Below are 26596 nucleotides of genomic sequence, written 5' to 3'. Positions count from 1 at the left end.
CTGACAACACGTTCACCAGACAGAAAGTCATCCAAAACAGGGACACAAAGTCAAATCTGAATTTCTGTGTTGCTGTTGGATTTACATTTATCCAATGGAGCCCTAGATAACAGTAAGGAAAATGTTATTCCTTATCCATCCCTCTAAAAAAAATTGGGTTGGACATGCACTTGTTAAGGCAGGGCTGTTTAAAGAGGGGCGTGCTCTGGGCTCTATCATGTTATAACACTTAAAGGAGAAATGGGGCCAAAGCTCTTTTGGCCCTACTTCTCCCTGGCAGAAGAGTGAGAACTCAGCAATCGGAGGTCTTTGATCGCTCAGCTCTCAGTGTAGAGGACCGTGCGAGAGACTGTTGTCGCATCGGATCAATGTTGCAGCCACCTAGGTGAGTATAAATGTTTGTTGTTTTTTTATATTCCCACACTTCTCTTTTGAGTGTAATAATTTGCCCGCATGTGAAAAACGAAAGCATTGGTGACAGGATCCCTTTATGAGAACAAGAATATTAAATCGAGTACAAGCATATTTTTTATACCAACATATTACATATACCATCCCTGTACTGTTTTCATTGTGATTCTGCATATCGGAATGGCTCTCCGTCTAACAAAAGTTGGTGTAACGTCTGAATAATTTGCAGCACCCTTTTGTTGGCTGTAGACCTGGAATTCAATTTGTGCTCTTTGAAAATGAATTAGTGTACCAATGTGATCTCCTGAGAAGTTTATAGTGTGTGGCTTGCAGGCTAAACCTGTAGGTGAAAGGCAGATTGCCCAGTGTGCCAACTTAGTCAAAGGCACTTTTATGTTATCATTGTGACCATTGTGTACAAATGTGAAACCACCCTGCTAACCAAACACACTATAAATGCTGTGCTGTGATTATAGTTGCTTTACTGCTCATACAAAATGGTAACATCAATGGTAATAATAAGCTATGTTAATTTGCTTTTACATTTTTCAGTTGTTTTCCCAGCAATTTTTAAACCTACCTTGCAGCCAATGTTCAAAGAAATGTGTACCCTTTTTTTGTTCTGTACTACGAGACCAATGCCAAATGCTTTTATCCTCTTGTCTAAGGCCTTATTTACCCACACGGGAATGCACAAGTTTTCCATGCATCCCAATGCAGGCAGTCCCATTCATGTCATTTGGGACACGGGGCTGCACAGAAACAGCGGCTGCTCCCAATTTTCAATCTGTGCAGAAGTGGGGGCATAGTCCTGAACGCAGACAGTGTGCGTTAAGGGCCGTTCCCCCACACAGATGTCAAATTAGAAGCAGCGAGTGTGTCTGTGCAGCCCCTGCATCCCAATTGATATGAATAGGACTGCCTGCCCTGAGATGCACGGAACACCCATGCATGCTGAAGCGGGCAAACACAGGTCTCGCATGGGGTAGGCTGTAGTATGCCTCTGTGAACAGGGCCCATAGGATGGTCATTTAAGGGATATTGCTATCGTTAGCAGAGCAACCCCAGAACATCCATTCTTTTTTATGATGAAATTAAAGAGGAAGTAAACCTTCATGGGTTTTACTTCCTCTTTTGCTCGCTGCAAATGAAAAGTATAATGGGCTAGTATGCATCACATACTAGCCCATTATGTTCCACTTACCTGCAAAAGAATCCAGCGATATCCCCTGTGTAGGCAGCGTTCATCTTCTGGCCCCTCTTCCTTCTGGGCCGTGGACTCCGGCTCTGTGATTCGCGTGACGTCACTCCCACGCATGTGCATGGGAGCCGCGATTAATGGCACAGGCTAGGGACTTAGTTTAGTTTCTTCCCTACGCATGCGCCGTTGGAATTTTCAGCAGACTAGAAGTGAAATATCTCCTAAACAGTGCACGCCTTATTCTAGGCTTAACTATAGGTAGAAGTCCAAAAAAGTGGGTTTACAACTACTTTAAAACTAAATGATTATGCTTATTCCTCTCCATACACATCCTCCAATTGATGGCCCTTAAATCAATTTTTTTATGAAAAAGTTTTGCCTCCTTGTAACATCTTGAATGAGCAGTACATGTTGTGGCCACATGAACTGATCTATGCACACTACACATCCTGTAGTCCATCTTGGGGGCGAGCAAGAGAGGGTGGCTACATTCTACATACAATGGGACCATAAAGAACAAATATAGCCACCCTCTAACAGGAAGTCAGAGGTGATGGCAGCAAAAAAAAAAATAGAAGGCTGAGAGCAATAGAAGGTTCCTTTTTTGAGATCAGAACCTTTTCTCAAATATAATTTTCAGTTTTTTTTTTTTTTTTTTTAAAACCAAAGTTTACTGTCACTTTAACTTTTGCTGGCAATGGCTTTATAGAGTTAATGTGCTACTTCAATGTAAACTAGCTTCTGAAAGTCGCACTTAAAATGTAAGCCGTGGTATGCATACAGGAAGCACAGCCTTACTTGCCCAGTTCCTCCACTTGATCCAGGCATTGTTGTAGTGCATTAATCATCTAGTCTGCATTATTCTTTAACCACTTAAGGACCAGGCCTCTTTTTCAGATCGGTGTTTACAACTGTTTTTTTTTTTTTGCTAGAAAATTACTTAGAACCCCCAAACATTATATATTGTTTTTTCTCTAACACCCTAGATAATAAAATGGCGGTCATTGCAATACTTTTTTTCACACGTATTTGCGCAGCGGTCTTACAAGCGCACTTTTTTGGAAAAAAAAAACACTTTTTTGAATAAAAAAAATAAGACAACAGTAAAATTAGCCCAATTTATTTTTATATTGTGAAAGATAATGTTACGCCGAGTAAATTGATACCCAACATTTCACGCTTCAAAATTGCGCGCGCTCGTGGAATGACGTCAAACTTTTACCCTCCAAAATCTCCATAAGCGCCATTTAAAAAATTCTACAGGTTGCATGTTTTGTGTTACAGAGGAGGTCTAGGGCTAGAATTATTGCTCTCGCTCTACTGATCGTGGCAATACCTCACATGTGTGGTTTGACTACCGTTTTCATATGCGGCGCTACTCTCTTCTGCACGCGAGTTCGTTGGGAGGGGGTGTTTTAAAAAAATGTTTTTTTTTCTTATTTATTTTACTTGATTTTTTTTTTTTTTTTTTTTACACTGTTTAAAAAAAAAAAATAATTTGGATCACTTTTATTCCTATTACAAGGAATGTAAACGTCCCTTGTAATAGAAAAAAGCATGACAGGTCCTCTTAAATATGAGATCTGAGGTCAAAAAAGTCCTCAGATCTCATATTTGGACTTAAATACAATAAAAAAAAAATTATCATTTGAAAAAAATGACATTAAAAAAAATGTGTCTTTAAGAGGTATGGGCGGAAGTGATGTTTTGACGTTGCTTCCGCCCTGCTATGGTATAGAGACAGGTTGGGGCCATCTTAGCCTCACTCGTCTCCATACCACAGAAAAGGCAGGTCCCGATTGCCTCCACCACTTCCAATGGCTCCAGTAAGCGGCAGAGGGAACGGGAGTGGCACCTCTCCCGCTGCCGATAACGGTGATCTCGCGGAGAACCCGCCACAGAGACCACCATTATCGTACACACGACCGACACATGAAGAGATGGATATCTTGGTTGTGGCAGTAGCTGCTGCCATTACCGAGATATCCCTCTTCAAAAAATGGACATACATTGTTGTGCGCCGGTCATAAAGTGGTTAAGAAGTATGGTGATCTGAGAACACATTGGGGGTTATTTACGAAAGGCAAATCCACTTTGCACTATAAGTGCACTTGGAAGTGCAGTCGCGTAGATCTGAGGGGAAGATCTGAAATTAGGGGAATCTGCTGATTTTATCATCCAAACATGTGCAATCAAAAATGCTGTTTTTTATTTTCCTTGCATGTCCCCCTCAGATCTACATGGCCGCGCAATTGTCAGTTAAAGCGACGCAGTGCCGAATCACAAAAAGTGCTCTGGTCAGGAAGTGGGTAAATTCTTCTGGGGCTAAAGTGGTTAATGCATCCTATGCATTAAGGTGAAAAACACCTGCCAGTCACCGGCCCCCCATCTCCCCTGTTTTACGTACCTGAGCCCCTTGATCTCCTCGTCAGGGACGTGCTTTCCCTCTCTCCACGGGGTCGCGGCTCTTGATTGGATAGATTGATAGCAGCGCAGCTATTGGCTCCCGCTGCCGTCAATCAAATCCAATGACGTGGGCGCCGGGGCCGAGTACGGCATTCGTGTCTGTGGGCACAAATGCTGGACTCGGGAGCGTGCCTGCAAGGTAGCCCCTTTGGGAGAGTCCTCCTAGGGCAGTGATGGCGAACCTTGGCACTCCAGATGTTTTGGAACTACATTTCCCATGATGCTCAACTGCACTGCAGAGTGCATGAACATCATGGGAAATGTAGTTCCAAAACATCTGGAGTGCCAAGGTTCGCCATCACTGTCCTAGGGGGTTATCTGATGTGGGGAGGACCCGCGAGAGCTGCCGGGGGACCCCAGAAGAGGATGTTTGGGACCACTCTCTGCAAAATGAGCTGCACAGTGGAGATAAGTATGACATGTTTGTTATTTTAAAAAAAACAAAAAACAATCCTTTACAATCATTTTAAGATAAAAAACAAAAAAACTTCTGACTTTAGAACCACTTTAAGGTATATTAGGTGCAGTTGTTTGATTTTAGTTTTAGTTGTGGCTTAAAGCCAAACTCCAGCCTTACCGTCAGCCTTGCACAATTGCACAGGTTCCTCTCTCCTGTATCAAAATGGCTGAGTTCTCTGCACACTGTGAGCTTCATACAGGGTGCATTAAAGATGCAGCAAGTGAGACATAGCCCACCTCATCTCTTGGCTGGGGGATGTTACAGCATCAACTGACCCTTTTTTGTCAGCCTTACTGTCCCTGGCCTGCACCTTTCATATATTAGTTCTTAGTTTTTTCAGCCATGAAGGCTCAGCATCACATGTGGACTTTACCTAGGATGGTCTGCATGCAAATGCAACCTGCCTAGGGACAGCCATTCCTCCAGACTGACATCCACCTATCACTGGTATCTGTATACCTCCACCAAAGAGCCAGCCCACTGCTTGTACCAGGACGTAGGACTCATGAGGTAGGCAGGGTGCTGTGATGTTTTCAGGGAACGCCAATACCCTGTGATGATGTCATTGGTTCTAAAATAAGGTATGTAATGAAAGTGGAGAAGGTTTTTTTTTAAAAAAAAAATGTAATTTCCATGTTGATGGGGAAGGCAAAATATAGGCAGATCAAACTTCATCATTAACGTGTTGCCTGGAAATGGACTTGGGTTTAATTGTTCTATGAGTAATCAAAGCAAGCCCCTGATAATTCCACCTTCATCCATCACAACCCATATAACATGGTGTAAGCATATCACTGGTAGGCCTTCATACTACTTACAGCCCAGGAAGGCGATGGTTTGAGTTCTACTGTAAGCCGTCACCACTCGGGGCTGTAGAGAAAAAAAATCATTTGTTTTTAGGGAGAACTTGGCTGCTAGGAAGCGAAATCTTCAGCTCAAAAGAGGAACAGAGTACTTATTTAATCTCCCATTTTATCTCCTCATACTTGCACTAACTGAACGGTTGTACTTTTTAGGGGGTGTAATCAACCTAAGTATTCCAATTGTGCTGCCTGTATCTGCTGAAGACAAGGAAAAGCTGAGTGGACTGAAAGCATTGACCCTGTCATATGAAGGAAGGAGAGTGGCAATTCTGAGGAACCCAGAGTTCTTTGAACACAGAAAAGATGAGAGATGTGCCCGTGTCTGGGGGACATCTTGTACTAAGCACCCTCATGTCAAAGTAAGTCCATTTTTTTTTCTTTTTTTTAATACCATCAAAAGTTAGTGTCACTAAATCCACATCATAAAAACTATCAATAAATGGTGTATTACATGATGTCCATACTCACTCAGTCACTATGAGATTTGTTTTGCAAAAAATCTGGTTGATCCTGCTGTTCTCTATCTCCACCTTCCACTCATGTCCTCAATTCAGCTAGGCTGGGATTTCTGGGAGCTGTAATGCCACTCATAGGCTCCCATGTGCCAGCAATTGCCATGGCTCACTGATACAGGAGAGCTGCCTAGTGCTAGACTCATTCCAAAAAAATTTGGCTGTGCTGACTTTCAGCTTTGCAAATTCCATTTGAATGTATGATTGAGAGATAAAGTTTACTTACTAATGGTACCTCATTATGCAGACATGTTCTAAAGCATCAGCAGTAAATCAGATGTAGGCAATTATAAAAGGCAGCAAATCTAGGAGTAGCTGTACTGTGTGTGTGTTTAAGCATTGTGTAACACCTATTGAGTAATAATGCACAAGTGTCACATGCATGTGCATCCAGCATTTGTCTCCAGTTCCCACACAAACAGCTGTTGTTATGGCTTCAGATATTGGAAAATTACTGTGAACCATGTATAAAAAAAAAAAAATCAATATTGCTGTCCATTCATATAGGTGACAGTAGTTCTGCACCTAAACATGCACAGTGTATAATAGTTTATAGAGGGACACTGGGTTTTGTGCCAGTCTAAACTGAATACATGGTTTATACCTTTTCACATTCTAGTCTTCCTAACCACTAGGGCAGTGATGGTGAGCCTTGGCACCCCAGGTGTTTTGGAACTACATTTCCCATGATGCTCCACTACACTGCAGAGTGCATGAGTATCTCATTATGCGGAATTGTTCTAAAGCATCAGCAGTAAATCAGATGTAGGCAATTATAAAAGTCAGCAAATCTAGGAGTAGTTGTACTGTGTGTGTGTGTGTGTGTGTGTAAGCATTGTGTAACACTTATTGAGTAATAATGCACAAGTGTCACATTGTGCATGTGCGTCCAGCTTTTGTCTCCAGTTCCCACACAAAGAACAGCTGATCACTGTACTAGAGTATCCATGCATAACACCCCTTCATTACCAGGTTATTGTTCAGTGCTATGATCATTTGACAGACAATTACTTGGTCATGCAACATTGTACACAATTGCATTTTATATAATTTTTTATTGAAAGAGCTTTTTTTAGTTTTTTTTTTTTTTAGTTCTAAATAAAGGGGAACTTTTCTGCTATAAAACATATCAAATTAAAAATACTTGGACAGTTCGAATACCCCCTAAATGACCCCTTTTTGAAAAGTAGGCACTTCAAGGTGATTTACCTTTTTATACATGAAGATAAAAAAAAACTTCTGTATTCTGCTTCCCCCCCCCACCAGCCCCCCTTATACTCGCCCGAGCCCCCTCTAGATCCAGCGATGTGCACAAGAGTGTCAGTTGTCCTGGGACACCCTGTCCTCATTGACTGAACCACTGGCTCCCACTGCTGTCAATCACAGCCACTGAGCCAATGAGGAGAGAGGTGGGGCCACAGCTCCCATATGTCTTATAAATGCATAGAGCAGGGCTCGAGTGGCATGTACCGGTGCCCCCATAGCAAGCAGCTTGCTATCTGGTGCACTGGTCAAGGGGGAGGAGCCAGGAGCGCCGGCAGGGGACCCAGGAAGAGGAGGATCAGGGGTACTCTGTGCAAAACCACTGCACAGAGCAGGTATAACATGTTTGTTGTGTGTGTTTTTTTTTTTTTTTTTTTTTTTTAATAAAGCCAAAGGTTTTTTACCTTTATTTATTCTCTGCATTAAGGTTGAAAATGTCCATGGTTGGCTTTTGCTGCTGTCAATCAGATCCCATGAGCAGAGAGTGAGGGGTCAGGCAGAGCCGCACTGTTTGTCAGTAATTATGCACAGCCCTACTTAGGGTTGGGCCTACATGAGTGCCCCCATAGGAAACGGCTTGCTGTGGAGGCATTCGGAAGGGAGGAGGAGACGTGCTTTCTGGTGTGAAACCCCAGAAATGGATAACAATCTCTGTAATATTTTGTGCTGTTAACTGTATTTTCGTTATGTGCAAGCATATGTAGGCCTATAACAAAAATATATTAAAATGTGTTTTTGTTTTACATTTCAGATAGTAATGGAAAGTGGCGATTGGTTGGTTGGTGGAGATCTGGAGGTTCTAGAAAGAATCCGATGGGAAGATGGTTTGGACCAATACCGCCTTACTCCTCTTGAGCTAAGACAAAAAGCTAAAGAAATGAATGCAGGTAAACCAAGATATTGTTGATATTATTATTTTCTAATAAGAGTTTTTATGACATTGCACCAGCTGGCTGCAGTGTTGGTGATTCTGTTTATTCTAGTAGTGGTGAAGCAATATTGGGAGCCCTGGTCCTCAGAGCAGCATTTGAGATACATGGTGGTGTTTGCTTAGTACAACACACTTTGTAAAAATGTCACATATTGTGCTCTACTTCTGACAAAATGATTTTTGGTATAGCGGAGCATGCGACAACACTGGTGCTTGGCCCAGCAATGGTCATATGTAGGTGAGGAGGCAGTTATCCAAGTGTAAGGCTCGGTTCACACAGGGGGTGACATGAGGCGACACGACTTGCCGTGCCGCGACCTGACAAGTCTCCCCCGTTCTGTACTACGGAACCGTTCTAAGAGGAGCGACTCGAGTCGCTCCGACTTAGAAAAAAGGTTCCTGTACTACTTTTGGGCGACCTCGGGGCGACTTGCATTGACTTCTATACAGAAGTCATTTGCAAGTCGCCGCTGAGGTCGCGGCGCGGCAAGTCGTGTCGCCTCGCATCGCCCCCTGTGTGAACCGAGCCTAAGCTCCAGTTGGAGATGGCTTTAGAGGAGCTCCAGCAATTTTTGTGTTTGTTAAAATTCACTTGCTACTGTTTTTGTAGCTGCTGACTTTTAATAAACAGACACGCACCTGTCCCTGGATCCAGCGATATGCTCACACAAGCCTTCCCTTCATCTTCTGTCCCCAGCATCTCAACTGTGTGCACCCGGCTGTAACCGCTTGCGGTTTCAAAGGCAGGTGCCCACTGCACAGGCCTCACTTCCAGAAGACTGCGGTCAGGGGGGAGAGCAAGCATTGGCTCTCTGGGAATTTGAACCTCTTGCTTTTCCCTTCATAGCAAAGGCAGAGGTTTACTTTAGAAGAAACCTGTTAGCATGGACATTTGGTACCCGTTTCTGACTTGTTCTTAAAGGTGCATGCTCTGGGGCTGTCATCACTGATGCTGGATCAAGGATAGAAATATCAAATATCACTCATTACCCTTAACAAGTATGAAGACAAGTGAGTAGCGAACTATGATAGCACCAGCGTTCTGCACCATTGAAAACAACAGTAGTTGATGATTTTTTATTTTTTTATTTCAATATGCGCTTTTTTTTTTTTTTTTAAATAAAAAATATACAAGAGAAGATACATCAAATGTCCGTGCTGATATCCTAATACTAGTTCCCTGGCTAGGACACTGATCAGATGGATTGAACACTTTAGAAACTGGTATGTAGATCACGAGTTCGGAACCCACTTGTCTTTTCCAGGTCATTGAAGCCATGGCATCAGCTTGGTTGCCCCAGTTGACTAGCATGATCACGAAATGTCTGAAATCTATGGCTCTTTTGTGGCACTTTTTTTCATTTTACTTTTGCTGTACTCTGGGATAGTGTGCACACAAGGCCCAAGCCATTTAAATGTTGAACTGAAGTTACTAATGTGTGTAATCTGTTTTAATGATTAGCTGGTTTTACAGCCATTACAAATATAATTTACTCTTGTCCATTGTGCCCAAGCATAGAATGGCCTGGAATCACCTTTCTTACACAGGGATGGGAGCAGGATTGTCCGCCAAGGAAATCTTACTGGGAGGGTTTAGTGCTACAGCTCTGTTTGTTCAATGATAAACTAATCTGTAACACTGCATTGGCACTCTGTTGATCAACATGTCCTCAAGTACCACTGAGGCAAGTTTGCAGTGCTGGTTGCAGACATTGAAATTATTTAGTGAACAGTGCAATGTCGATTTTGATCAGTAGCAAATTTTACACTTTATTGATAATGTCTGATAGTCTTTTGACCCAACATGCTGATAATTACTTTGAATTGCATAATTCATTGCATATACAGGAACTCATTGAATAGATGAAATTACATTTTTCTTTCCCCCTTCCTTTTTTCTAGATGCAGTGTTTGCTTTTCAGCTGCGTAACCCAGTTCATAATGGCCATGCATTGCTGATGCAAGACACCAAGCGCCACCTGCTGGCTAGAGGCTATAAGAACCCTGTGCTTCTCTTACACCCTCTGGGAGGGTGGACCAAGGATGATGATGTTCCACTGGACTGGCGCATGAAGCAGCATGCAGCAGTGCTGGAAGAAGGTGTTCTGGACCCGAAATCAACCATTGTTGCTATTTTTCCATCTCCAATGCTGTATGCAGGACCCACTGAGGTGCAAACATTTACTTTTTAATATGCATAGTTACTAAACCTGAACTTTTGGAAACCTGAAAAATCGTAACTGCCTATTTAGTGTAGGGGATGGTAAAAGCAATTTTACTTACGTAATCCTCTATGCTCCAGTGCTGGACCCTCCTTTGGTAGCCTCACATCCAATGGACTGGCCCTGCTTCAGTCTTGATGACCTTAGACCAGCAGTCTTCACACTTTTCAGTATGAAGGCCACATAACATATTTTACTAATATTCACAAATCAGTTTGAGTCAGTTCAATGGAACCTGCGGCTGTGATAAAACGCAGACATACTGCATATTATTGCAGTGCACTGTGCTGAATCGCATGGCAAAGTAGAGGTGCACATTGCTATGATTGAAGTATACAATTTGTACACTTCAAAATAAAGTTTATACAGTGGAAAAAAAAAAGGGAGCCAAGCGATGCACTGAATTGTGCCCACGTTCTCCTCCTACAGCCAACAATGGACAGCTCCCAGACCAGTAAAGCTCTCTAGCAGTCTGATCTCTATCATGTCAACTATTATTGTAAACTCTAATTGAAAAAAAAAAACACAGTTTATACCTACTTGCACTGTGCAAATTGAATTGCACAGTGGCCCTGAACCTTTTCTTCTCAGGTCCCCCTCTTGCACTCCTAGCTTCTGCTCTTCTTGGTGTGCCCCCATAAGCCACTGCTATGGGTGCACACCTGCGAGCTCGCTCCTGAGCTGCCTACGTCTGTAGACACATAATGTGAACCCCACCCCTCTCATGACAGGATTTGGACAGCAGCAAAGCCTGTGAGTGAGTAGAGCCGCTACAGACAGGCACAACATTTGGATCGAGTGAGGACTCACTTAAGTATAAGTGGGGGTGAAGGGGCTGCTACATAAACATTTTTAACCTTAATGCAAGAAATGCATTAGGTAAAAAATGTTTAGACTTCAGAGCCACTGAAAATTTGTCACAAAGGTAAAGTTTCTGTTTTAAATGCATCACCTTGCTCTTTGCCATTATCAATAGGGTGCATAATTTTAATGTTATTGGAGAGTTGCACATTTGTATATAGGGAAGTACAAACACACAAAAGATATTATAATACTCAACAGTCCATGATTTGAAGCATCGGGCTAACCCAACGCCTGGTTTCTTATACGTCTTAGGAACTCCAACAGTGGAGTCTTTGTTCCCATCCATTGGTGAGATCAGGATGTTTCAGCATCTCCTGCTGAATACTCCACAATTCTGAAATGCATAGAAAAAAAAAAAAAAAAAAAAAAAAGAAAAGTAGGAACCCCTCATAATTGTCACAGCAGGTTTTCAGACTGATGCATAGTTCAAGCATTCGGTTCTGTAACATTACTTGTGTATGCTTTATATTTGCATGCTCTCTTACATCTGCCCTCTGTTACAGGTTCAGTGGCACTGCAGATCTCGCATGATTGCTGGATCCAACTTTTACATTGTGGGGAGAGACCCAGCTGGCATGCCACATCCTGAGACTAAAGTGGACCTGTATGAGCCAACACATGGAGGAAAAGTGCTCAGCATGGCTCCAGGTTTGACCTCTGTGGAAATCATTCCCTTTAGAGTGGCAGCCTACAACACCAAGACCAAAAGCATGGCATTTTATGATAAAGAAAAGTAAGAAATAAGAATCGGGCATATTTCTTTCAAAAATGAGTTATACTGCTCAAAGGCTGTCTTGTTTTCATTATGTATGGAGTCACTGATCCGAAACAAGCATGTAGCCAGTATATGAACTTCAGTCATGCATGCTTGTTCCAGGTCAGCATCTTGCAAGGCAGTTAAGTGTGGTTTAGAATGACGTGATAGGATTTTGTGTCCACAATGTCAGCCCAATATATCTGTGCTGACAGGTTAAGTGGAACCCTGTTTGTACACCATTAACTGCTGCTCACAGGTTCAGCCTTAAGGTCACATTAGCGATCCTGCCACTAGTGAACATTTGGCAGTGACATATATCCTCCCTCCATTGTTCTAGAGATGCAGGGAGGATATATGTCGCTCCCTCATTGCTAAAATCCACTGCCATGAAAGTGACCCATGCAAGCAGTGAGTGTTTTCACTCCCCACTGTGTCCTTCAAAGAGATTCTGCTGTTGAAGAGTCTTACCGGCTATAAGATCGCCAGTGTGACACGGCACTCAACGTGGGCTCTATAATCACTGGCCAAACTGAAAACTCTTTAGTAAGACTAACTCCTCCAGAAACACGTGTGGTCTGTGTTGGGAGCTTTATATTCCTGTGAATGGCTGAGCAGCACTCAGTCCCACTTGATTTTGTTACAGAAGGGGGACGGGTAGTTCTCATCTCACTGCCAGAATATAGCACTATATATTGTATGTAGCTGAGGCTACATACAGTTTGTACAATGCTCAAAGTCACTGCATCTGCTATTTAACCAACTTGCTCCAAACAAACTATTACCTTCACTATTTAAATTTCACTAAAAGTGGTAGTAAACTGCAGAATTTAAATAAAATAACCCTGCAAGGCAAGGACATATTGTGTTAATATGCATAGCGTGCTAGCACATTATGAAATACTTACCTTAGAACTAAGCCCTCCAGCGTTGCGCTGTTACCATTGACAGTGCTTCCATCCAGGTTTGCAGGCTCTGGCTGTATGAGTGGCCGGGGCATTGATGGTGGCGCGGTATGCCGTCCCTTCAGAGGACATGAGCTGGTGACATCACCGGCTTCATCCAGTGTGAATATCTCCTAAACACCCCAAGTTTAGGAGATATTCACGCTACCTACAGGTAAGCCTTATTGTAGAAGTTCAAAAAAAAATAAAAATGACTACTCCCAGTTTAAAGCGGAGGTCCACCCTAAAATGGACCTCCGCTCATCGGAATCCCCCCCCCCCCCCCCTCCGGCGCCACAATTGGCACCTTTCAGGGGGGAGGGGGGTGCAGTTACCTGGATAATCCAGGTAACTGCACCCACTTCCGGGATAGCTGTCTGCGGAAAGGGGCGTAGATTACGCCCCTTTCCGCAACTGCCCGCCCCTTTGCGCAAGTGCCCCGCTGCCTGCTGGGAAACACACAGTTCCCAGAGGCAGCGGGGACCGTCCGGATTGCGCCGCGCGGCTCGCGCATGCGCAGTAGGGAACCGGGAAATGAAGCCGAAAGGCTCCATTTCCTGATTCCCATACCCAAGATGGCGGCGGCAGGACCCGACAGACGACCTAGCGATCGGCTTCGGGTGCCGACATCGCGGGCGCGCTGGACAGGTAAGTGTCACTATTTTAAAAGTCAGCAGCTGCAGTATTTGTAGCTGCTGGCTTTTAAAAAAAAAAAAAAAAACGCGGAGTCCCGGCGGACTCCCGCTTTAACTGCCTCTGCATTACACGATTATCTAAGATTCTGGGAACATAACTAATCAAAAAAGGCATATTATGCCACTTTCTGACTGTGGCCAGTACAGTTATCACCAGGAGCTGTCAAAAAAGATGCCCAGCCCCAAAACTGGAATTAGTACTCGAAATGGACACCATCTATCAGATGAAATGAATGCTCTGAGAAAAAGGCACACATGACAACTTCATTACCACATGGTCTGCCTGGCTTTACTAGAAGAGTCCCGAAGAATTGACAATCGCTCAATACCATGTGGATACGGTTAAAAAATGACCACTAACTATATCTCCAAAGGACGTTCACAAATAGATATGATGTCATGCCCTATAAAATAATTTGACTTATGATATGAGAGGAATACTACAGGAGGATAGAATATGTCTGTATGTAAATATGCCTGTATTCCTAGACTGTTATTTTTCTTAAATATGTTCAAAACATACAAAAAAAAAAAAATGAAATTTAATGTTATTCTCTGCATTGTATTTGTATACAATTCAATGAGTTTTGGAATAAAATGACACACATGGAAATGCTACAAAAAAAAAAATATGCACAAAACAATACGTTTATAATAATAAAGTGAACTGTGTTGTTGGCATGTGATTACAATCACCAGGTGATGGAGTAGGCACCAGCTGTAGGGAGTGAGAACCCTCATCTCTCCACACTCAGCATAAAGTTAGTGTAAAGGCAGAATGTTTTTGTTATCTTAATGCATTCTATACATATAAAAAGCCTTCTGTGAGCAGCAGCCCCCCTAGTACTTACCTGAGCCCATCGTAATCCAGCAATGTTGCACGGGACTCTCTCTCCCCATTGGCTGACACAGAAGTGAAGCACCATTGGCTCACTGACTTTGACAGCAGCAGGAGCCAATGGGGGGGGGGGGGGTGCACAGCTTAGTGTCTGAATGGACATAGGGAGCTACAGCTTGGCTCGGGTGCCCCAGTAGCAAGCTGCTTGCTGTGGGGGCACCTAATGGGAGGGAGGGGCCAGAAGCACCAAAGAGGTGGATCTGGGCGGCTTTGTGCAAAGTATAACCTGATTTATTTATTTTTTTGTTAAAAATAACCAACAAAAAAAAAACTTTAGTATCACTTTAACCCCTTCCCGCCAACCTAACGCAAATATGCGGTCTTCGGCTTGGAGGGGTTGTACTGCGATGATGCCTGCAGTTGTAGGGGACACCCCAGTACGGTTTTTTTTTTTTCTAGAGCTGGCGGTTGGCTTTCTTGTGATAACAACCGATGTGGCTAAGCAGCAGGAATAAAATATTTGAACAATCGCTATTTTATTCTCTAGGGTCTCTGTTAAAACAAACAAAAAAAAAAAAGAGAAAAAATTTGATTTTCTAGCAAAAAAAATTTTTAACTTTTAATTTAATCCCTTCATGCCTAAGCCTTTTTCTGACACTTGTTGCTTACATCTCACTGTTAACAGTGTTAAAGGTTAAGTTAACCTTTTAGGAATAAATAAATGCACATTTTTGCAGAAAAAAAAAGTGCATTTACTATTTTTTTTTTTTCTACAGGAGCCTGCAAAGCATTGCACCCACAGTTAGTGTAATGTCAGGCTCCTACAGACACTTACTGCAATGTTGTTGCCCGTACCTCTGTACAGGCTCTCTGTTAAAGAGCTGGAAAAAGGGTCCATGGACGATGAGGGCGATCATCAGTGCCCTCACAGTCCATTGAAAACTACAAGCTCTCTGCCCCAGTGGCAGATGGGACTTTTACTCTCTTCGTCCAGATTCCTGTGAATGAATGTGTGACACGGCTGTATGGGTAAGCACAGCCACGTCATTCGTTCACTAGGGTCTGTGAATGAATAAACTACAAGTTCCATCTTCCACCATAGCAGGTGGAATTGTACTTCTAAACAGACTACACATTTGGTAATGAGTGTACTTGTAGTCCACTGAATCTTCCTCCAGCTCTCAAACTGACAGATTGTACAGGGGTACCAGAGAGGTGGAGGAAGCATTTGCAGGCTCTTGTAAAAAAATTAAATGCGATTTCTTTTTTTTTCCAAAGTGAACTTAGCGCCTTTACCTTGAGTTTAATCAATTTCCTTCTTTAATGATCTCTCTAATCATTTCCAGGCACAGTGAATTTGACTTCATCTCTGGAACTCGGATGAGAAAACTGGCACGCGAAGGCGAAAACCCTCCGGATGGCTTTATGGCCCCCAAGGCCTGGAAAGTTCTGACTGACTATTATTGTTCTCTAGAAAAGAATTATTGATTCTAGCCAATATGTACAAACTCCAGTGCAAGTAATTTTTAGTCTAGCACTTTTTTTTAGAACTGAAATGATTTAAATCTATTCTTATGCTAGTTATTAAGAACACAACATTTTATAGCTTTTAATACACTTTTATGGCTTTTTTTTTTTTCCGTAATTTAAATTGCTTCAGTTAAATAGAAGTTGAACTTACCCTTGAAACCCTAGATTTACCCTTGAAAAGAAACTAAAAGCATAATTTCTATGGGGGCACAGTCCATAATTAAAGCACTTGTTTAGTGAGGGATGGAACCAATAATGCTATTCCACATGAAGTACTTCATCAATAATGCAATTTAAATTAACTATGAAATATTTCATTTTTTGCCATCACCCAGCTGACAGCTTTAGAAAAGATAATCAAAATATATTTTTGATGCCAAAGCTATACAAATAATGACACTGTCCTTTATATTATACAGTCCTACAAAATAATCTTTTTGCCGCCTTACACTAATAAGGAAGTCATTGTTGGTTCCACCACGATTCCTCTTATAACTATTGACTTCATAGTGGATTCAGAGTGATTATAGAATGCATAGATTAATGAATTGCATAAAAATGGCTGCCTCATCTTTTCTCTGATGAGGGGTACACAAAATGTTGTATAGATAAGTCAGCAGTGAAAATGAATGTATGCCACAGAACTTAAAGCAGTGTTTCGCCCACCAAAAAATTAAAAGCCAGCAGCTACTGGCTTTTAACAATAAGACACTTGCCTGTCCTGGAGTCCAGCGATGTCAGCACTGCAGCTGATGTTTCGGGTGCTGCCGACGCCATTGCGGGTAAGGGTACCCAGCAATGTAGCCTTACGGCTTCACGCCGGGAACCCTACTGCACATGCGCGAGGCCCCGCTCCTCTCTACTACTGGCCCGGCGACAGGTAGAGGAGGGAGCCCATTGATGAGGTTATGGGCCACAGCCCGGACTCCCAGAAGTGGGAACAAGATACCTGTGAAAGACAGGTATCCTGTCCCCCCTCTCTCCCCCCCCCCCCCCAAAAGGTGCCAATTATAGTACCAGAGGGGGAGAGGAGACAAATGAGCGAAAGTTCCACTTTTGTGTGGAACTCTGCTTTAATCTCTTTATCCAAAGTCATTCATAAGACTGCTTCCTATGTAGAGGTGGCCATACTAAGATTTTTATGCAGTCAACACCCACTGCCCCCAAAAGGCCAAGATTTTATTACAACAGTTAGGCAGGGACCAGCTGACACTGGAACCATGTACGGGCAGGCTGATTGTACACAATTTGAGCTATCAATTAAACGCGGGTACAACCAGCCTCTTGGATTTTACATGAGCCTATTGCTAGCAGCTATTATAGTCACTGTGTTCTTCCAGTGGGGACGACTCTCGCTGCCCGGAGAAAACAATGGCTCTGTGGGAGGGATTTTCCCCATCAACACTGACTGTGTTGATGGGGAGAAAATAGAGGAATTTTCTTTCCTGCAACTCGTGGTTGCAGGAAAGAAAACTGCTCCATCTATGGTTAGCTTAACATAGTAAAAACTGTTATACTCATAAGACAATCACCTCATGAATGGAATCTGCTGAAAATGCACAGATACATAAAAGTAACTCTCCACTCTAGATTACTACCTTATAGGCACTGTATGTTAATATTTTGTATAGGGAGGATCATCAAAAGGGACAATTGTCCTTTTACAGATAATCCGATCTTTTATTTATGGCCAACCTATAGGAATTTTTCAACATGTGTATGTTGGAGGGTACAATTGCTTCCTTGAAAGAGTCTGATCTTTGGGAAACCACACACTGTGAAACATACCATATGCAAAACAGGGATGTCATCGGTTTTAAATAATCTGTGATCTGCTTTTACGCATTGCCTTTACAAGGCACTAGAACCTACTACTTTTCCTGGCTTGGATCTATAAATGGAGATACACTACCTTATCTGAACATAACAGCAATCTAGTACATATGGCTAGATTCTGATCTACTCCTTCTTGTCACCTTGTTTCTAAATGGGTGAGAGCCAAAGCCCAAAAGGACAGTATCGAGAACTACTGCATACACAGCTTGTATAAGCAGACATGAGGAAAGCCTGAGAAGAGGGGCAGAGCACAGCCAGGTGCAAGTAGCCTCATCTTGCTGAACTAAAGATTTGGGTTTTCCTACTGCTACAGGTAGAAGATGTGGGGGTAAGGGTCCCTGATCAGAAGCAAACATAACTGGGATAAAAGTGAGAAGCCCCTGTCTAAGCTAGAAGACCCCAGAAGGACAAGATGTTAGTAAGGTGTTATCCTCGCCCTTCAAAATACATAGGAAAAAAAAAAAGAAATGAAACAACAACTGGATGTTCTACTTTGACTATTTTTTTTTTTTGTAAATACTGCTGCAGACAAGCATTTGTTGATTGACAATTGCATGCACAAATTTGTATTTAAGGGAAAAAAAATCTTTGTAGATTCATATCAAAACAATATAATTTTGTGTACACTTATTGTAATAATGGACCAAATTTGTCTTCTGTTAATGAGATTATTGTCCTGTGCAGTGTATAGCTCTGTATAACTGGAGGAAAGATGTTGATCGGTGCTGGAATAGAGGATCAGCCATAGTCTGTGGGATACAATAGCATAATGATGTAGCGTTAATTGTAAAGGATCCGTGTTGTCGAGACAAATAAACGTCTGTTTCTATGTTTATTTTGATTACATTATAATTTTGATTATTTCATTAAATGTGTATTTATTTTATTGAAAGGTGGGACACAATTCTCGTATGCTTTTAACAACGTATTGTGTTTACCAATTGTCTCTTTAAATGCTATATGAATACTATTTAGTTTGCATACAAAATAAAATTTTTATATATTTAAATTATATATTTTTTTATTTGTTTTTTACTTGGTCTGTGATTTACTTTTTCTGCAGCAACAGTGTATACACTTGAACGTGCTTAGCTTTCCAATAATTTTCTCCCCCCTGTCCACACATTGGCAAAGTAAAAAAAAAAAAATTTCCGATCGAGTAGCGTACACAAGTTAGAATCCCCATCCGTTTTTTTTTTCTTTTTAAATTGCAAGGTGTGTTCCTGCTGTTAACTCCCCTCTGTCTGCCCTATGGTCAGCTAGACAAAGTTACTGGAATTTCAAAATCTTCCAAAGGAACAACTGTTTCACTGATGACTAGGACGATATTTCCTTTCACTTCCAGTTATGTCTCTAGGGAAGAAATATAACAGAAATCCACATAAAGGATAAAAGAAAAAAAAAAAAAAGAAGAAGAAGAAGAAGAAGTTTTATCCCTTTCCTAATCTATCCAGGAAAAAAATGTGATTACAGGGCTATGTAAAAAAAAAAAAAAAAAAAAAAATATATTTAAAAAACTCACAATAAAACGTTTTTAATGAAAGTAAAAAATAAAAATAAAAAAAATAGTAGTTAGTTACCTGGTAACTCCATTTCCATTATTCTTCCAGGACAGCATGTGAGAGTGGCTCCACCCACACAAAACAGGAAACACATCAGCCACAATCAAATAAAAAGGAGCACGGTCACCCAGTGTCCTCAGTAGTAAGGAAGAACCAAAGGCAACTTATGGTATAACATAATACCATAATAACCCAATACAACACAGAATATAGGGCGGGATTCCATGCTGTACTGGAAGATCAATGGGAATGGAGGTACCAGCTCTATTTTTTTCCGATTTAATCTTCCAGGACAGCAAGTGAGAGGACATTATAGAAATAACCTATTAGGGTGAGCTACTGCTTCCAGGAACTATATTACATGGCTAAGTCCTGAAAGGACAGGTGAGCAATCTGGATGTGTCAAAACACCATATGAAAATTAGACCAGGTGTGAATTTGTAGATCTGTTGAGGCAAAACTACCAATTCTCTATCCACACCAAGGTCAAAGAACTAACAAATGATCCAAATCCACTGGGCAGTTCGACTTTTAAAATTATGTACAGTGTGCCCTGAAAAGGTGAACGTGATCCACCTGCCTACAGTGTACTTAGACACCCGAGCAAATGACTTGGGTCCTGTGAATAATACCAAGAGACTACTTTTTTTCCCCCATCATTTGGATTGCTTAAGATAAAAATACTATGGCTTTGTTTCCTCTCTTAGGAAGGGTTTAGAAATAAGCCCAATGCCTAGGCATTCAGAACCTCAGATCTATTATAACAAGTAACCGGTCTGGGATAAGTGTATAGAGGGATTTTGTGAAGGCCAACTATCCCAAAAATAATTGTCCTTGTCCAACCGTGTATAAAAGAAAGACATGCTGAATAGTCAGTCACTAAGCCATGCAGTGGCCTCAGAGAGTAGGATTGAGCCCTAGAGCATTAGATCATTTTTGACTAAGAGTATCCTATGAGACTTGCGCTGTCTGTGTAGCATGGCACCACCAAGAGTATTTTGGCCATCGAGGGCTGTAAAGAAAAACCTTGCCTTTTCCCCACCATAGGGATTGCTGGATCACTACAGGCAGTAATGAGGAAGGTAGGAAAAACATACATCACAAAAACTAGGTACGTGCCTAAACGGAATATGAGCAATATGCAAGGACACTCAGATACAATAACTCACACCCTACATAATAATCTTCATACAAGAGATATTGAAGAACATCTAGACAATAGGCCTTTGTATTTTCTAGGTGATTTCTGTCCCAATTCCATACATACCCAAAATGCATATGCCCATACCTATGACCTTTCTCCTCTCTGAATGCTGGCACAGCAGCTATATCAGTGTTTGGAAAGGAACTGGGTAATTAATGAACCTGACTATTTTACGAATGACAGGAGCTTGCCCATTGTTTGAACTTTGACTCCACTCCAGTACCATATAGCATATATACTAGTGCATGTAAAGTTATGCAGACCGTTACTTCAGAGGTCTGAGCCTGTAGCAGTAAAAGAACGTTCATATTGACTTACTATAGCTGTTCTGTTAGGATGGCTGAGTAAACGAGACATACTGATGTTATTTTAACATATACTGTAGTACTGAACTTAAACATACCCAGTCAGGTATATGGGTTAGAGTGAGAGCAAAACATAATACCCCTATACAGGCCATTTTCCTATCCATTACCCTGCATATAATGTACTGCAAGGTATGCATCAAATGAATCAGCAGCCTGCATCTGCAGCAAAATGGCCCGTTACCCCCTTTACACCACCAGACATACAAGCATATAATACTATATAAAAACATAGACCCTAGGAAAGATTATAGTGGCAACATAACCCCATGTAAAGGGCCCAGTGTTGCAATCAATATAGCTTCACATATTAAACTACAATGTAAAGACCGCCACCGGAGGAACAACATCAAAAATACAACAATATAAGAAGAAGAGGAAACCTCCTAAGTTACTTTACAAGTTATATGCTTGGGGAAAAAAAAAAGATTTTCTACTTCGTTCACCTCAATGGTAGATGACTGAAACCATAATACCCTTTAGCAGATTCAGGCAGGGGGAGAGTATCTGGTAATGGGTGTTGAACGTAAAGGATTTGATCCTCTGATGAATGAAAGCTCAGCAGCAAACTCCATGGGCCTTTCAAGTACATATGCAAAGGCCCTCCAAAGTTATGTACATAAAACATAAAATGAAAAGGACCCCATAGAATACACAAGACCAGTATTGCGGTTTAGAAACAACAAATCTTGCAGAACCTTCTGCAACAACGCAACATTAAATATGTACAGCTATATTTCTCCACATACACAATGTAAATAGGTGGTTGAACATGTATGTATATATGCATGTACTAAGACACTGCATAAAGTTTATCACTAAACCATTTACATCCCTGTTGTCAATGTACATCAATGCATCAAGAACAACATATAGCAGATTGCACATGATAATGTAAAGAACAGGTAAAAACCTCTCAAATTCATAAGTCCACATATATAAAATTAGGGCTATACTCCAAGCAGACCATTAAACTTAATACAAGAAATTGAATCACACATGAAGCATGATCCACAATGGCACTAAAAGAATATAAACCAAATAACACAAGCATAAGCTCCGATGTTGAGTATTTAAATACATAGGAGACATAACATACAGTTGAAGCATGAGGTCAGATGCACAGTGTATTTAATATCCAACAGCATACATATGCAACTGCTGCCTATGCCACAAAGCCAACAATTCATATACATATAATAGCCTAGTCTCTGGCTACTGATACATCTATCATTAGGCGGAACCCAGGGAGCTCCAGGCGATAGAAGTCTAGACCTAAGCACACCACTGGAGTGCATAGCAGATACTGGGAACCCCTAATGAGTACAGCTTCAGCTCCTAGACATAATCAAATATTTAAGACAGAAGCAAAATATGAGTCTCCTTAATATACTACATATTTAATCAATGTATATACACAGTGATTGCAGTACACCTAAATTGCTTTACATAGCACACAGTAAGGTGGGAGACAGACAAAGCCTCCCAGCTCATAAGTCCAAATAATGTGATAAATGAAAGCCGCTGCCACCTTTCGAAGAGAACAATCAGAAGGCCAACACTTACAGGCATTAACAAGCAATCATAAAAAAATAAACCCCTGCAGGACAAAGGCATAATGAGCTAGTATGCATAGCATACTAGCTCATTATGAATTACTTACCTGATATCGAAGCCCCCTGCAGCAACCCTCGTTCACCTCCTCCATTGCCACCATATCTCCCCCAAGCTGTGACTGGCCGGAGTAGCGAAGACGTCACTCCAGTGCATGCACGTGGGAGCCATGACGGCATGCTCAGTGTGCCTGCGGCCTTTTTTGGAAAATATTTCCTTAACTGTGTAGGTTAAGGAGATATTTCTTGCATCTACAGGCAAGCCTTAATCTAGGCTTACCTGTAGGTTAAAGTGGCCTGTAAGGGTTTACAACCACTTTAAGCCCAGGAGCATGAAATTTAAATGTTGTAGGACACACCTTTAATGTTTCTAGTTCAGCCTAGATGTGGATTAGTACCCAAATGCAAGTACAGAGTACATGTGGATTAGTATCCAAATGCAAGTCCTGATTAAATCCATCATTTCCCCTTGCTGGAAAAAAAGGAGAAAGTGTAATTGATGGTAAACATGGAGTAAGCCGACCCCAGTAGCCCTGCACATGCACAAGTGTATGTAGGAAGGAGTTGACAGGTTGCAGCTTTTGTTGCTCTCTGATTTTTGCCAGCACTCTGCTCTGCAGATTGACAAGCTCCAAAATTACCACTAATGGTGGACAGAACACAAAGCAAATTCACCATGTGTTTGTAGGAGGCACACAAACACCCATAGCAACCAATACCCAAAGAGAGGACATCCTCCTAGGGGTAACCCCACACTGTGCCTCCCTACAGTATGGGTATGGTAGGAAGGAGAGTTATAGAAAAAAAAAAACCTTAAAACAACCTACCTTGGAGCCATCTGCCAGATTCATAGCAGGTGTCATGGCGGAATCAGACTGCATAGTGTAGCTTTGCTAACCAGATGAAGTCTGCTGTAATAGTCCTGGGAAGATCCAGGTCCGCCCACTGCTCTATCCCTGACCTGTTTGTGCTCCCTCTCTGGTGTCTGTGGATAATGGCACCAGGGTATACTCACAAACCCACCATATTGCTATCCATTCAGGGGGACCTGTAGTATAGCAGGCTGCATTCTGTCCTGGCCTACACACAATAGCTTACCTGCCTCAGCAGACATGTGCCTCTTCCATCTGGAAGTAATCAGGGACTTAGGAAGCCTAAACTTCAGCCTCACTGATCCATGGGGTGTGGCCTGCTCCAGCCATGCAGTTCTATCTCCAAAGAATTTGGGGAAGCCAGTGGCCATGATCCATCCATATCATATCAGCAGTGAAATAGATATTCTATAGATAGGCAACTCCTATCCTCATATTGATTAGTGGTGATTGATACGCTCAGCATCTTTCCAAATAACTGTTCTTTATTATGACGCATTTGAAGGTTTTTATACACATGATTACGTAGTTATCACATTAATATTACAATTGTACGTTTATGGTAACAAGGGGCGTTACATAGGCAGGCTAATTGTAATCAGGACTTGAAAGAATGCAAAACATGTACTGAAAACATTATTAGTGCCGTGTGCACAGCGAGGGCATTGTGCAATACATATAAAATAGAATACAATTATATACAAAACTTACAAATTTCCATTACAGCAGCAAACATCAGGAGCTCAGGCAGCAACCAAGAACATGGAGCTTGACCAAATGTGAGTAAGGGAGGGCTCCACTAGAGCCTTGGTGCCCACGGGGATAGCTGCTTCTCCAACAGCAGAGAAGGAACCTTGGGGAAAATCAAGGTTATGGGGAGTGAACGTCCCACACCTAGGATACTAACAAAAGTAGCCTAGATATGCGACCCCTCCAAGCCACCGTCCTGGAATCATGGGGAAGCATATACAGGGAGGCCCCTGCAACTAGCACAAAGGCCTGAGTAAAAAAAACGAACAAACTATTTAGCTGTTCCTGCTAGGCCAGAGGAAACACAAATACTGAGGAAACTGGGTGACTGCTTTTTATTAGATTGTGGATTATGCGTTTCCTGTTTTAGGTGGGTGGAGCCACTCTCTCACGTGCCGTCCTGGAAGATATATTTTCACATTTCAATTAGACACACAGATGGCAGTTTCAGTGCAGGCTCCAACATTGTGATAGAATTGTGCTACCACCAAAGAAAAAAATGGCTTAATAAACATGGCTTACCTTCCATTTCCGTTTAAAAAGAAAATGCTGGGCTGAAAAGTGTATGTAACCAGGAGATGGGCATAGCACATCATAGAGAAAATTGATACATGCAGCATAGCCCAGGCTGCATAACTGTGCTGTCCACCAACTTCTGACTTTACAATGTGGTTTTCAAATATTAGGAGAAACCTGCAGTGAAAATGTATGTATGTAACTATGTACTGTTAAACTCTTCTTCATACAATACTAGTTCCCCTGGATCTATTGGCTTTCTAATGTACCAACTCTGATTAGGTTTTAGGACTACTTTACAATTTTTTTTCAGGTTGGTGTTTCAAAGAATTGACACTAGGCATTTGCAGAAAAAAAAAAATATATATAAATATCTGTTACACAGCGCTATCACTTAAAATCACCAATTTTATACCCAGACTGCCGCTGTTCGAGTGTCTATGCATAAGTCACATGCTATAAATACTTCTATGGTACCCACAGTGCTGTCCTTGAATATTGCTAATCCATTTACATCAATGAAATAAACTTCTACAGATCATATAAACATATGTACAGTGACTATAGTGAACCAATATAAAAGTGCTACTGTTGTAACAAAATAAAAGTTATCCCCCGGGGACTTTAAAATTAGGTTAATGCGGTTAGCCAGCAATTGACAGGGTAAATGCAGTCTCAAAATGGATTAAAATTGTCATGCAAACAGACAACAACATGAATCGTGGCCAAGCCACTGAAATGATATACAGTAAAAAATAAAATAAAAAAAAAGGAGGGGGGTAAGGGATGGGAGCAGGGGTCCATCTCTCAGCGGGTCCTCATGACGATGCTATTCCTCCCAGACCATGTTATGCGCCTCCAACCTGTCCTGTAGTCTGGCCATAATTTTTTTCCATGTTTTCTACATCTTTTATTCTAGCATATAGGTCCTCCTGGGATGGGGGATTGTCTCTTCCAGTGGAGGGCAATTAGGCATCTAGCGGCTGTAAGTATGTGTCTTAACAGTTTTTTGGAAGGTTTAGAAATCTGTAGAGGCGATACTCCCAGTAGGAAAAATTTCGGGGACAGAGGGATCGGAACCCCTTGGAGGCGGGACAGCAGGAGCTGGGTTTCTGTCCAAAACGGAACAATTTTAGGGCAGCTCCAATGAACATGAAGCAGGGTGCCCTTGTCTCCCTGGCAACGCCAGCATCTGTCTGAACTGGAGGGATATATAGCATGGAGTACACTTGGCGTCAGGTACCAGAAGTATAATATTATGTATGCGTTTTCTTTGTATAAAGTACAATATGAGCTTTTGGCTGCCTGAGACCAAATCTTCTGCCACGTTGCTTCCGAGATCTCCTCTCCCAGCAACGGAGCATATAAGCGTGTTTGCCCTGAGTGGCAATAGAGTAGGAATTGAGCAGCCTGTAGATATCAGATATCAGGCCTCGGCGTGCCGATCCCTCCAATATAATGCTCTCGAAGGGGGACGGCACCGAGAATTGAAGATCTGAAGTTATGGATTGGGCATAGTGCCTTATTTGCAGATAGCCATAGAAAACCTGGTGAGGTAAGTCATATTTCGTTTGAAGTTGGGTGAAGGATAGCAGCTTGTGGGATCTATGGTCAATCAAATGACCGAAGTGAAAGAGGTCCCGTGTTGCCCAAGGAAGAGACATCTGACGTGCGAGACCAGCAGGCAGTTCAGGATTATATAGAAATTAGGTTAGGGGTGACTTTTCCGAGCCGAGTTTATGCTTCCACAACAGCGTATGCCAGAGTGATTTTGAGCAGGGTCATTGACCCCAGGAGTCTTTCTGAGTCTACCTTCGCCTTATCCCCCAAAAGTAGACTATTTGGGTGTGTGGGCGCTATCTAAATCTTTTCTATTTCTGTCCATTTATTATATGCTTTTTGGGGGAACCAGGAGGTGATCGCT

General features: G+C 41.9%; 1 protein-coding gene across 2 annotated transcripts in view; it reads left to right on the top strand.

The window, feature by feature from the left end:
- Positions 1 to 18802, top strand: part of PAPSS2 (3'-phosphoadenosine 5'-phosphosulfate synthase 2) — an 83220-nt gene extending 64418 nt beyond the window's left edge. For both annotated transcript variants that reach the window (XM_077454141.1, XM_077454140.1), the window contains 5 exons: positions 5555 to 5760; positions 7928 to 8063; positions 10010 to 10278; positions 11697 to 11926; positions 15771 to 18802. In XM_077454141.1, coding sequence (XP_077310267.1) covers positions 5555 to 5760; positions 7928 to 8063; positions 10010 to 10278; positions 11697 to 11926; positions 15771 to 15912 — 983 coding nt within the window. In that variant the 3' untranslated portion in view covers positions 15913 to 18802. The remainder of the gene's footprint in view (positions 1 to 5554; positions 5761 to 7927; positions 8064 to 10009; positions 10279 to 11696; positions 11927 to 15770) is intronic.
- The last annotated feature ends 7794 nt before the right edge of the window (positions 18803 to 26596 follow it).

The sequence above is a fragment of the Lithobates pipiens genome, unplaced genomic scaffold (genome assembly GCF_037356315.1).
Source record: "Lithobates pipiens isolate NorthernLeopardFrog02 unplaced genomic scaffold, aLitPip1_a1.2 Scaffold_25, whole genome shotgun sequence".
NCBI classification, from domain to species: domain Eukaryota; kingdom Metazoa; phylum Chordata; class Amphibia; order Anura; family Ranidae; genus Lithobates; species Lithobates pipiens.
The sequence above is the reverse complement of the archived record's forward strand: the minus strand, read 5'-3'. Positions and strand labels throughout refer to the sequence as shown.